Here is a 13,532-nt window from a genome sequence, read left to right as displayed (position 1 = left end):
AAGGCGGAGCTACAATAAACTGTCAATCTCGTTCTTGAACCAACTGGAAGCTTTTTCCTCTCAGTAAAACATGGTGTATTAGCATACATTGCTATGTCCATTTTTGGTTTTGTGACACATTTTATCTCTCTCACTAATACAACCCCACCCCTAACGCTGTGCACCAAAGCCCATGCATTCCTATATAAAGACACACGAAGAGCAGCGTTAACCAGATACTGTCTTCAATTACTCAGCAGAACGAGGTAAGTCACTCTACAGAAGGAACATAGGTGCTCAATAGTCCAGCAGTGTGGAGCTGTAGTATTCCATTATTTTTACCTTTTGACTTGGGTACAAATATATACCAATATTATATATTTTGCATATATACTGAAGCAATTCAGGTTAAGTAATGTCCTACCCAGGAATCAAACCTATGACCTTTAGGTTATAAGAGCAGTTCCTTACCCTCACCCCTCTGTGAAAGAACAGGAGGGCAACAGCATATGTTTATGGGGCTAAAAAAATAGCGAATTACAACTGTCTGTGGTCTACAAACACGCAAACTGTGCTAGCAATGCAGGACTGTGTAAATGCTTTAGCTATGCTGTTAATTCTTGCGCTCATTTTCGTTATAAATGAATATTCCCTATACACATATTTCCATGTGGGGCAAAAACATATATTTATGTTTTTTACAAAGCACACATTTTTAAAACATATATTTACATGTTCTCTCTTTCTCTTATCAGACAGAATTATTTTGGATGAGAAAGTGATGGCGGGGTTGTGGCGACTCCTGATTTTGGGGTGTGCGTGTCACTTCTTGTGCGGTCCGGGGGTCTCCGGAGCCAAGTTCACCGGTACCCCTAAGCAGTGCGAGGAAGCCGAATTTGTCCCCGGACACAACCTGGCGGGAGAGGGCCTGGACATCGTAAAGATGGAGCGCAAAGGCGTCTACGTGGTGAACCTGGACAACTGGCGGACAAGGAATGGCACCTGCAATCTGGTGAGGAACGCGTGCCTGTCTTCTAAAGAGCAGAAGCTTCCGGCCGGCGTGACAAACTGGAGGTGCATCCCCAAATGCAAGATGCACATCACAAGCAAGCAGTACGAATCGAGCGAGTCCCTGGTCAAGGACACCACCTCCATCGTGACGAACAACTGGAAGGTGGGCCTGAGCATCCCGCTGGCGGCCAGCGTGTCCTTTGGAGGAACCCACTCCCGTGAAGCCACCTTCTCCATGGACAAGTCGAAGCAGGACAAGTACAGCTTCACCAGCCACCAGGTCCACTGCAGCTTCTATAGGTGAGGCATCCCTTCAGACTGAGGGGTGGAAAGGGGAGGTTTGAAGTGCCAGTTCGGGGGCAAATCACAAAACACACACTAAAACACCAGCCGCCTCGCAGCTCTGAACATCACGTTATACAAATTCTGTTTTAGATGTTGTGTTGAGAAGACAGACACACAAATACACACATGCACACATGCACACATACACACACATGCACACACAAATACACACACGCACACATACACACATGCAAACAGACACACACACACACAATCACACACATACACACACACACACACAAGCACGCACACACACACAGACGCACACACACATATGCACAAGACTACCATTAACCCCCACAGGCCTCAGTCACACACACACACACACACACACACGCACACATGCACACACACACACACACACACACATGATATAAATGTCTTCCCACCCCTTGCCTTCCAGATACACCCTGGCTTCCTCTCAGCATCTTCACGAAGCGTTTGTGGAGTCATTAAAAAAACTCCCGAAAAGCTACACCCCAAGCACCAAATCAGCCTACATGGACCTGATCGACACGTACGGCACTCATTACATAAGGGACGTCAAGCTGGGGGGTAGACTGAAGGGCATTACCGCCATCAAGGACTGCCAAGCCGCCATGAAAGGACTGACCAGCACAGCGGTCAAGGACTGCCTGGAAGTGGAGGCCTCCGCCACGTACAAGAAGACCGTCACCCTCAGCTCCGAGGCCCGGCACTGCCACGAGCTCAAGAAGAATATGGGCACGAGCGAGAGCTTCAGAAGCATGTTCAGCGAACGCCACTCTGAGGTGGTGGGGGGGAAGGTCGAGGTGAATAACCTGCTTTTCTCGAACGATAAACAGGCCCACCAGCAATGGCAGGCGTCCCTGAAGACCATGCCTGACGTAGTGTACTACTCCGCCAAGCCCCTGTTCTTCTTGATGAGCCAGAGGGACCCGGCCAGGGAGGGGCTGAAGGAGGCCATCCGGCAGTACATCGGAAAGAACGCGCTGGTGACGAAGTGCAGCGGGTCCTGCCAGGTGGGGCGGAGGAGCGGACGGGACTCCTGCTGCTGCGTCTGCGGGCAGAACAGCCAGATAACCTCCAACTGCTGCCCCGCAGCACCGGGGCTGGCCAATCTGAGGGTCTACGGGCTCTACGCGCGGGACCTGTACGGCGACCAGGCATCCCAAACCGACGGCTCGGTGGTGGTGACCTACCGCAACCGGGCCGGGCGCACCCAAGTGATCGACAACGACGACAACCCCAACTGGCCGGAGGCCTTCCAATTCGGGCCCATCCGGATGGGTGCGCTCAAGGGGCTCCAATTCACGGTGTACGACGCCGACAGCAGCTGGGACAGTGATCCGCTGGGGCAGTGCAACGTCAAGCTCAAGCGGGGCAAGGTGACCGACAGCTGCATGTTCCAGTACGGGACCTTCTTCTTCTCCTACGAGGTGACCTGCGCCCCCAGCCTGGGCGGCGACGACTGCCAGCAGTACATCCCCTCCCCCGTGAGCCCCCTGCTGGCGAGGAGGTTCCACTCCCGAAACGGGTTCCTCGCCGGAGAGCAGTGGGAGGCGCTGCTCGCGGGGAACCGCACCGGGTTCGAGGACCACGTCGGCGAATAGGAGAGGCCTCCGTTCATGTTTGTAGTCCCCACGGCAACCGGTCCAATGTAGCCGTTTCCTGCTACAGCTATTTTATACAAGCTTGTTGCATATTTGCCGCCAGTGTTAATCGAAGCTGTTTGCTGATGTTTTTTGTTATTTTTTCACCTTTTTTTGCTGGTTTTTACCTACTCTGCTCACTCACTCAGGAACTATTGTCATTCCCAGCAATAAAGCATTCATAAAGACAAAACACGGCTTCAAAATTTTATTCAGACGTTAAATATTGGTATATATGGCACACATTCACAGTATTTTTCGATGGCTTTGACTCATTTTGCACAGCATAATTTCAATGTACAAAACTCAAAATGCCTTTCAAAATTCATACTCTAAGACACTACATCCTATGCTGACATACAAAGTGTAAAACTGTTAACGCAAAGTGCTAAACTGACTTGCAGAATTCTTACCTTTAGACACTACATCCTATGCTGACATACAAAGTGCAAAACTGTCAATACAAAGTGCCAAACTCTAAATCATATGCTCCATTCTCAGAATACAGCCACCTAATAGTATAACAATGTTCAAATGCGTATTACTACAAATGAAAATCACTAAATCAATTCAACAGGTGTTTGTAGTCATGTTTCAGTACTTCCAACAACCTTGCCCAGGTGAGTAGCATTGCAACACAATTGATAAGCTCATCACCACTACATAAAAGGCTGCTTAGAAATGGCAGTTTCTGACAGCATGGAGCAGGTCGGTGAGGTTGAGGTTGGTAAAGAAGGACAGGGTCGTGGACGGGGTCATGGTCGTGGTCGTGGACGGGGTCACGGTCGTGGCCAAGAAGGCAGAAGAGCAGTTGTGTCAAATGAAATTAGAGCCACTATTGTCGACCATGTGGTAAACAGAGGTCTAACACTGGCCGAAGCTGGGAGGGTTGTGCAGCCAAACCTGAAAAGGTCAACTGTGGCATCCATAACAAGACTTTTTAAGAGATAATCGGTAAGTCAATATGTGTAATTTACTGTACAGTCACTGTATATTGAAATTACAGTAACTGTAAAATTGATAATGCTGTCTGTGTTACAGTATATTTCATAAATACAAAATGTGAATTATCTTTGTTGTAATTGTTATCTTTAGTGTACTTTAGAACTGAAGAAGCACCACCAGGTGGAGGACGTGGCCGTCTTCTCTCTGCCCAGCAGGAGAGGGCGCTAGTAGGCATGGCGGTTCAAAGAAATGACATACGGATCAAGGAAATCCAAAAAAACATTCTGGCAGATAACGGAATCTTCCAAAACATCCACTCAATCAACCTAACAACAATTGGGTGAATTTTGAAACCGCACCAAATCCCAATGAAACAAATTTACTTGGTGCCTTTCCAAAGGAATGAAGATAGAGTGAAGGCTTTCGGGGTGGAATATGTTCAGGTATGTGTACAGCAATGTTGCAATAGTAGCAAATACTTTACGAACCCATCCTCTATAAATGTGTAGACTGGTTGACATGCCCTAGACATGCCCTAGACATCACATTAGGATTATGTACGTATGTGTGTGGGCCTGCCCATTGGTCTGAAGGAAAACTAGGCATGTGCCTAGGGTCCAATTTCGCCAGGGGGTCTATTCAGCGCAAATATGCAATATTTACTATTTACTATACTATTCCAGCCTCCATACCCCCCCCTTCCTAAACCCCATAGAGGAGTTTTTCTCTGCGTGGAGGTGGAAGGTGTATGACCACCGTTCACATGACCAGATGTCCTTACTGGATGCCATGAATGCGGGCCGTGGAGACATTTCTCCTGAAGACTTGCTGGGTTGGATTAGACATTCCAGAAGATACTTTCCAAGATGCATCGCCAGAGAAGACATAAGATGTGATGTTGATGAGAACTTGTGGCCAAATGCAGTAGAGAGGGAGAACTGGAACCCTCACAGTACTGTACAGTATGAGTGATTATACTATACATGTTGTTGTTTTTTTCGTGATTATTATTGCAGTCCTGGAATTTCAGGAAATTGTCTTTTTTTTTTGTTTCAACTTTTTATTTTTCACAAGTAAATTACTATATGCAAAGATATAGAAAAATAAAGAATATTGAAGCACATTGCTGCATTTCTGATTCATTCTTGTTACATATACTTTAGTACAGTCAATAAAGTGAAAAGGTGTTATTCTTATTCTATAGTGAAATACTGATTTATGTGAAAAATCATTCAAACTTCAAAGATAAAAGTTCATAATTTATGTAATGCTCCCTGTTGTTAGTGTTTTTAGGTCAGTGTGTTATGAGTGACTGTATGCTCTCTGAGTGAGAATTGCTGCCAGTGTTATGGTCGAACAAGTTTATTTTGAGACATGTATGAAGTGTTTTGGTGGTTTGATTGAGTTTTGGAAGTGAGATTAACTGTTTGGCCAATGTGCATGTTGGTAATCCAGACTGTATGAAGAGTTTTGAAAAAAGTGGCTTCAGTATTGATCGATGCTTGTTAGCAATTGAAAAAAACTGTAAACTTCAACGATGAACATATCCACTGTTCTGACACTATGATAAACTTTAGCATGAAATACAATCTAATTTGGTTCAGTTGTTTCTATTGTGCATGCTAGATATGATTTTTGAGCCCAAAATTAGGAGTAAAGTATTTTGCGTTATGACCAAAGAACACTTTTAAACTCTTTTTTGATAAGAAGGATTTTGTGTTTGGCAGCATCGTTTGATGATGACTGTTGTATGTTGAAAATGCAGCAGTGATTTAACTTCATTGTTTAACATATCTAATGTTCTGGTGCTGTGATAAACTTTTGCACATAATATTCTCTGATTTGACACTGGTATTTTTATTTTGCATGCTATATTACATTTTGAACCCAAAATGAGCAGTATAGCATTCTGTGTTAAGAGTTTTGCACATTGAAACTATGTTGTGCAAAATGAGTCAAAGCAATCGTAAAAAACTGTAATAAGAAGTCATTCATGTACTGGTGGAGATGTGGATAGTCTTGTGTCAGAGAAATCTGGAGACACTTGTAGCCCAGCAAGCCATTGTTTATAATAAAAATAATGCAGCAAATTCTTAAAATTCAAAGCACCTCAGAGCAGTGGGCGGGGATTTGCGTAAGAGTGACTGCAAGTCAGGCCACTGGGCCGTCCTTCGATACTGAATTAAGGCCCTCGGCTTGGTTTGTGTGAAGCAAGATTGAAACTCAGCCTTAAAACAATAAATAAGTGTTCTGTTTTGCAATGTGTTTGTCGGTTGTTTGGAGTTCACTCTAGATCTCAATGTTTCACCGGTGCTGTTCCCGAAATAAAGGGCATCCCACAAGTGATCAATTCAAGGAAATCTTAGCGGGGGAACTTACACACTTGCAGTGACAGCAGTTTAAATGGAACATACCTGAGAAGACCACTAGAGGGAGACAAAATCCTTTTGTGTAGACGTGGGTTGCATCGTCTCTATAATGTAGAATCCTGCAATGGTGCAAACATCACTGTATACACATATTAAATAAATATGTTGGAAATAAAAATACTCTGCCTGAATGCAGTTCCCAGAGTGATCAAAATGATATGGTAGCTGCACCCATTTTCGAGTTCAAGTGTCTGCAGTCTCCCATCGCTGTCTTTAAAGTAATGTGTTGTCTCTTGCTTTCCATTAAAAAATGTAATGGAATACATAAAGGCATACTATGCAGGATTTTTACCCTGAAAATGCTATAAATAGCATCACAGGAATGCTAAGGCATATCTATGATGCACTGGCCAATTTTGTGCACCTCTACCTGTTATTTGTTATTCTAAAAAGTGTTCGGGACGTTTCTGGGTGTGGGGAGGGGTGGTTGTGGCTACAGAGCCTGCAGTTTGGGATCAGATTTCAGCAGAGTGTTTGTTGCTAGCTGTTTTTCGCAGTGGCGGGGTTGAAGAAGCCCAGACACAGCAAAGTTAAAAGACAAACTGATGGGGCTCATTCAAGAACCGAAGTTAACCTTGGAAATGTTTTTCCTCAAGGGTGTCAGCTGAAGTTCGCCAAGTGGATGAAAAGCAATATGGAGCTGGCCTGTTTTGTGTTGGACCTTTAAGTAATATTACTTTTAGCGAATGTTAGGTAGCTAGGTGGTCGAAGCACGGTGCCTTTTGTGTCAAATTCTGTTCTCTCATCAAGATGTCTTCCCCCTATGGGAACTATTGTCACTGTTTATAGTTGTAAATTTTCTAGCTCAGTAACTCACCTGCATTTTCAATCTGGGGAAACACATCTCAACAAGGGAACTGAATTCAATACTCGTGCTTTCTAGCTACATGTAGCCAACTTCTCTAAAAAAATTTTTTAAAAAGCTAACAAAGTTGCTAATGTGATTAGCTGTGTTCCTACGGGAGCCTTTGGGCGTAGTCCGCTGACACGACTTCTTCACTCAACATTTTGCTTGCAGCACACATGGGTCTGTCTTGTCCTCAATGGAGGTGTGGGCGGGTTTGAGGATGGAGGAGGAGACTTCTTTGATTGTAAACTCAGTACTCAAGAAAGGCCACAGATCCTGCATAGTATGCCTTCAAGCAGCAAGCTGTGCCAGCCTTTGGATTCAAGCGCCTTCTCTTAGACTTCCTCCTGCCTTCTTCGCTTCTCTGCATTGTAATGAGACATGATTTGTTTAAGCCATTTCTCTCTTTCCCCATCTCCCTCTTTCTTTTACCTTGACCTCTCTTACTCTCCCTCTTTTACCCCCACTTAATATTTCTCTCCTCTTTCCTCCACTTTCCCTGTCTCTCTCTCCTTCCTTTCCTCTCCCTCTTTCTGTACCTCCCTGTCTCTCTATCCTTCCTCTTTCTCCACCCCCTCTCCCACTCTCTGTCAACCCCCACTCTCCCCCCTCGCTCTCCCTTTTCTCAATTTCTCACTCTCCCTCTCTCTCACCCCCACTCTCCCCCCTCGCTTACTCTCTCACTCTCCCCCTCACTCTCAAACCCCTCTTCCCCTTCTCTCCCCTCTCTTAACGGTGAAGCCACACTATACGCGGCCCCGCCGAGCGGCGGCGCCGCCTCCATTCATTTTGAATGAGGGATGGCGGCCAGACCCCGCAAGGCATGTTGGGATTGCCGGCGGTGCGGCCAGAGGCGGCAAGGCCGCAGTGGAGATGGCAAAAATTCAACTTTGACCCCCCTTGCCGCGTCGCGGTAACCAATCTGATTTGATCTAATGATCCGTCAAGTAAATTGTCCCTATTTTCTTCTAATTTTAGTTCCACATGCTATTGTTCCACAATGGAGGACCTAACTCGTAATTTCCGTATCGGGCTTCCCAACTTAATAAAATCTCCTACAGAGACATTGATAAGAGGAAGTAGCGTGGAAAAAAGTCTCTGAAATTATCGGTGGCTCTGCAATTTAATTATCGCCGTTAGCTACTATCACTGTCCAGTCTGAATAAAATTCATTTTTGCAGTAACCTAGCTCTGAAAAATGTTAATAAGCTGCCTAGCTAGGCTGTCTAATGTCTAGCCATAGTGAGTAACAACAAACAGTAACAAACAAAAAAAAAATCTTCATAATGTATGAGTTGCTAGTTGTTCGTTTCTACCAGCCACCTAGCTAGCTAACCAGATATAACTTTGAAGGCATTATCTGGCTAACTAGCTAATGTTTACTCACTATAGCTAGACATTAGTTAGCCTAGCTAGGCAGCCATTTTGTTTTTGTATTGTCCTTGCAGAAAAAGAAAAAAAAAAACTGGAACCTGGGAAAAAGGCAAACTTAGTTTCTTATTTTGCGGAGGGGGTGGGGTACATTTGAAAATACACCACAGGAAGACGTAGCCTTGAGTGTTGAAAGGTAGTTTTTAACCAACCATTGCTCAGCCTATTTAACTTCTCCGATGTCTTTGTTCGCCGAGCTTTCAAAAAGGGGTTGTTGATAAAAATCAGATAATCCACAGAGCTTTAAAAAATCGGATTATTTAGTGGTCTTGCCGATGAAAATGCAGCTATTTTATAAGTGAAGTTGTAAGCAAGGCTTTATTGCACTTATACTTCACAGCTTCCGTTGTTCATGGCGTTGTGGTGCTCCTATTTCTCCAATTTCTCCTATTTCTCCTATTTCTCAAAGTTTTCAACTTTTTTGGCATCTCCACTGCGGCCTCGCCGCTCCCGCCGCGCCGCCGGCAATCCCAAAATGCCTTGCGGGGGCTGGCCGCCACCCCTCATTCAAAATGAATGGAGGAGGCTCCGCCGCGCGGTGGGGCCGCGTATAGTGTGGTTTCAGCCTTACGCGCCGCTTATGCTACCCGTGCGGTGGGTGCCCGGCGTTACTTTCTCACTCTCTGCTCTCTCTCTCAACCATCACTGACTCACTCCCCCCTCTCTCTCTCCCTCTCATCCCTTTCTCTCCCCCCCCCCCCCCTTCTCTCTCTTTGTCCCTCACAGACGGCAGGCAGTGAGCAGGGTTTCGGGGAGGTGCTGCAGATGATGGGGGTGAAGGAAGGCGAAGGCGTCAGCTTTAAGAACTTCTGGTCCCTGATCCAGAACCTGGCCACTTCCCAGTACGGCATCCTGAGTCAAGCCAGCCCCACCAAATGCAGCTGTCTGCTGCTGTGAGACAGCGTGGAGACTACTGCCACCACCTCCTCCCCTCCCCCACCCTGTCCCAACCCCACTCCCCCGACCCCCCACCACCTCCTCCCCTCCCCTCCATCACCCTGTCCCAACCCCACCCCCCCACCCCCCACCACCCCCTCCCCTCCCCTCCCCCACCCTGTCCCAACCCAACTTGCAACTTCCTGTAACCAAAAAAAATGTATTCACTGTCATGCCAATGTCTTACATCCTAACAAGTGTGTTTGTGATCATTTTTTGTTTGTCATGCTCGTATAACCTTTTTTTTTTCAAAATTAAACCGCCCAATCCTGAAACTGCAATGAGACATTGATTGAATAAAATTTTAATGATGTCGTTAAATTAAAAAAACTAAACATAACCATTTTGGTGTGTGCCCCGTAATTTCCATTAGTTTAATTTGAATGTGCATTTGCCTGTGTGCAGCGGCTGCTCGCGGTTTATAGTTTGGGAATGGTCCTGCTCCGCACTACAGCAGACTGTGAAGCTGGTTTTAGACGCAGATCCAGAAGACAAAATGGCCTCTTTTCAGCCTTCTGATAAACAATTGACCCCGTCTTTGCAGTATGTTATGAAAAATGTTTTTTTTTTCTTTTTTTTCCTTTATTCTGACAGAGGAAATGGGAGGTTATGGGGATAGAGATGGGATCACAGCTAGCTGAAAAGGTGTTTTGGAAGGAGGTCGAACCCCTGCTTGCGCGAGGGGACCCACAAGCTGCATGGCTCACGAGCTCCACCACACGTCTTGCCACAGCACCATTTGAATACACTTCCTCTGGTTACAGTGCTGCTGTTGCTATGGTACATGTTTCATTACATTACATTACATTACATTACATTACAGGCATTTGGCAGACGCTCTTATCCAGAGCGTCGTACAACAAAGTGTAATGTAATGTAATATAAATGTAACCAGTTACAAGTGCGCTGAAAACCCTAGAGCGAAGTACAGTTCCAAGTGCAGGGAGCAACCGCATAGTTGAACTTGGACCCTGTAGGTAATCTTGTTGACACAACAAAAAGTAGTCTATACAAATAAAACAGGCAGTAGTTAAGCGAGTACCGTAACTACAATAAACTAAAAAACAGCTTACCTAGCTACATTCCTAAGCATACATAGTCAATTGGATGCTACAGGGAGGTAGGGAGGGGTGGGGAGAGGTGCAACCTGAAGAGGTGAGTCTTCAGTCGCCGCTTGAAGGTGGTCAGGGTCTTTGCTGTTCTGACCTCCATGGGAAGGTCATTCCACCATCGAGGAGTCAGAACAGACAGGAGACGTGACCGTGAGGCGCAAGTGCGAAGAGGGGGAGGTGCCAGGCGTCCTGAGGTAGCAGAACGGAGGGGTCTGGCTGGCATGTATGGTTTGAAAATCTTACGGAGGTATGCTGGAGCTGACCCCTTGACTGCCTGGTATGCTAGGACCAATGTTTTGAATTTGATCCGTAACAGGCAGCCAGTGGAGGGTAGTGAGCAGGGGAGTGACATGGGAGTGTCTGGGGAGGTTGAACACCAGACGAGCTGCAGCATTCTGGATGAGTTGCAGGGTCTGATGGCGGATGCCGGAAGGCCAGCCAGAAGGGAGTTGCAGTAGTCCAGGCAGGACAGTACCGTTGCTTGGACCAGGACCTGGGTTGAGTAGGTGGTGAGAAAGGGGCGGATTCTCCAGATGTTGTACAGGAAGAATCTGCACGCCCGGTAAGAATTTTACCGCTGTGATATTCTTGGAGAGGGACAGCCTGCTGTCCATCACCACTCCGAGATTTTTAGCACAGGGTGATGACGACACTAAGGTGTCCCCTAGGGAAATAGAGAAATCAACGAGGGGAGAGGTTAGAGCAGGAATGAAGATTAGCTCCGTCTTGCCTGGGTTGAGCTTTAGGTGGCTGGGCTGAGCTTTAGGTGCCTGGGCTGAGCTTTAGGTGCCTGGGCTGAGCTTTAGGTGTCTGGGCTGAGCTTTAGGTGCCTGGGTTGAGCTTTAGGTGCCTGGGTTGAGCTTTTCAAAGGAAACTGGCACCTTGAGACAAGCGACCCACAGTCCCCAAATAAAATGTCAGTCAAAAGATAACTCCGTGGTTACACGGCGCTTTGTACAGACAGAGGCGGTGTTATCGAATCTAATGTGTCCTGGCAAGGATGCGGGGAGGTGAGCCTGTCGGAACATTTTCGTTCTATTTGCATGTCCAGAAAAGGTTGTTCGTGTGGTCACATTTGCATCAGGTTATACAAGGATAACAGTGCTCTCTTGTGAATCCAAATTTTGGCCACAGAATGCTTGTGTGCTCTATTTTTTCCAGCAAGAAGTCTGCGCCAACTTGTCACTTCTCAACTTGTCGCAGCGACTGTCTGTTCTCACCACCACGTTTGAAGAATTGGCCAATCGGGCTATTAATCAACCAATCAGTGAGTTGATGAGTCAAATAAGGAACAGTGTTGGTGCTTAATTTTTGGCCAGTTGCCATTACAGTCCAAAGGTACTGTTGTTGTTGTCACTCCCTCATTAATCCTTTAAGGTGTATGATACAAATATGTGGTTAGAATGTTCTCAACTAAACATTCTAATGCTGGTGAAACAGTCCCTACTGTTAACTGAATGCAATGAAGTTCTAGAACATGGACTTAGAATTTAAAGAAAAAATAAAAACATTCCTGGTTAAACCAACCTAGAGCAGTTAAAAATATTTTACCAAAACACTATGTTCATGGCTTTATTTGTAACGAGCAAAATGAGCTGAAGGGCTTGATGGGTTTTGACCTTCATTTAAAACCAAGTCTCAGAGGAACAGACGTGGTTGCCGAAAGCTTCTTGACTGCAGACCCAAAGCGGCTGCGCATAGTTAGTTAACTTGGCCCTTCTGTGGAAACATTAATTTATCAGAATTAAAACAAAAGAGCAAAACAACAACAAAACAACGAACAAAAGAGCTGCAGAATGACAATGAGATTCAGCCCGACAGCCAGAAACAGGGTTTAGCCAATCTCAGTGAATTGGTTAGAAAGTTAAGATAAGATGTAAGAGTTAAGATGTAATTTGATTTCCTCATGCACTTGATTGTATTTTTGCGCATTTCGCTTGTCCTTCTTTTTGTCTGCTTTTGCATTGTATCGTCTAAAACCAAATGTGTTCCCCTTTTTGACCAGATCTATCTTGAAAAACAGACTTTGATTTCAGGGGGTGTAACCTGCTAAAATAATGGTCAAATGAAAAATTTTAAATAGACAGTGTGTAAGTCATGCGCTGCTATGTGTCACGGCTCTGTCACCAAATTTTGCCTCCTGGAGGAGCCCTGTTCATGGATAGGATACGCAGCCCCTGGTCAGTTTCCTGCCCTCATTGGTTCCTCTGAAGTACTCAATGAAGGAGGCATAGGAGTACTGGTTGACGACCTTCACCTTCCCGAAAATGTCCAGCTCGGCATCCTCCCGCTGGCCGTAGACCCTGGTCATGCAAGCGTTGGCCCTGGCGAACAGGACGTTCTCCTTGTGGAGCACCTGCTCCAGCCAGGCTAGCTTGTCCTGCTTGGTCCTCTGGTCCGCTGTGGTCAGGCTGCACCTGTAGAAGCCGCGCCTGTCCTGCTCCAGCCAGGCCCCGACACCCGCCATGGGGTGCTCGTCCTCCGCGAAGGCGCCGCAGATCTGGTCGTCGGGCCCATGGAGGCGGCTGATCTCACAGGCGACGACGCTCACGAGGAAGTGCGCGAAGGTGCGGAAGTTGCGGACGGACTCGGAGAAGACCGCCGCCATGAAGTAGCGCCCCCAGCGCTCGCAGCCGCCGGCCCCGAATCCGCCGTCCCCGTCCTCGTGCCCCTTGCACCGGCGCAGCTGGAAGGTCTGCCGGCAGAACTCGTTGAAGTCCGAGGCCTTCAGCCCCTGCCTCAGCTCAGCGAGGGTCTGGTTCTCTCTTTCACCTTCAAAAGCACTCGAGAACCTCAGCGCTTCGCCCGGGTCAGTTGCGTCCACGTACTTCCCAGCGATGGAGACGTACAGGGTCCTGTTCTGCAC

At 46.6% G+C, this 13,532-nt stretch overlaps 1 protein-coding gene across 2 annotated transcripts in view; it reads left to right on the top strand.

Annotated features, from left to right (window-relative positions):
* The first annotated feature begins 226 nt into the window (after window positions 1–226).
* Window positions 227–13,532, top strand: part of LOC118234601 (perforin-1-like) — a 36,826-nt gene continuing 23,520 nt past the window's right edge. Inside the window, exons 1-3 of one of the 2 annotated variants that reach the window (XM_035431252.1) lie at window positions 227–245; window positions 735–1,290; window positions 1,739–3,159. In XM_035431252.1, coding sequence (XP_035287143.1) covers window positions 761–1,290; window positions 1,739–2,927 — 1,719 coding nt within the window. In that variant the 5' untranslated portion in view covers window positions 227–245; window positions 735–760 and the 3' untranslated portion in view covers window positions 2,928–3,159. Of the gene's footprint in view, window positions 246–734; window positions 1,291–1,738; window positions 3,160–13,532 lie in introns of those variants that run through there. The other variant, XM_035431254.1, reaches the window with a different exon arrangement.

This window comes from Anguilla anguilla, chromosome 8 (genome assembly GCF_013347855.1).
Source record: "Anguilla anguilla isolate fAngAng1 chromosome 8, fAngAng1.pri, whole genome shotgun sequence".
In the NCBI taxonomy this organism is placed as follows: Eukaryota; Metazoa; Chordata; class Actinopteri; order Anguilliformes; family Anguillidae; genus Anguilla; species Anguilla anguilla.
This window is presented reverse-complemented; position numbering and strand designations above follow the sequence as displayed.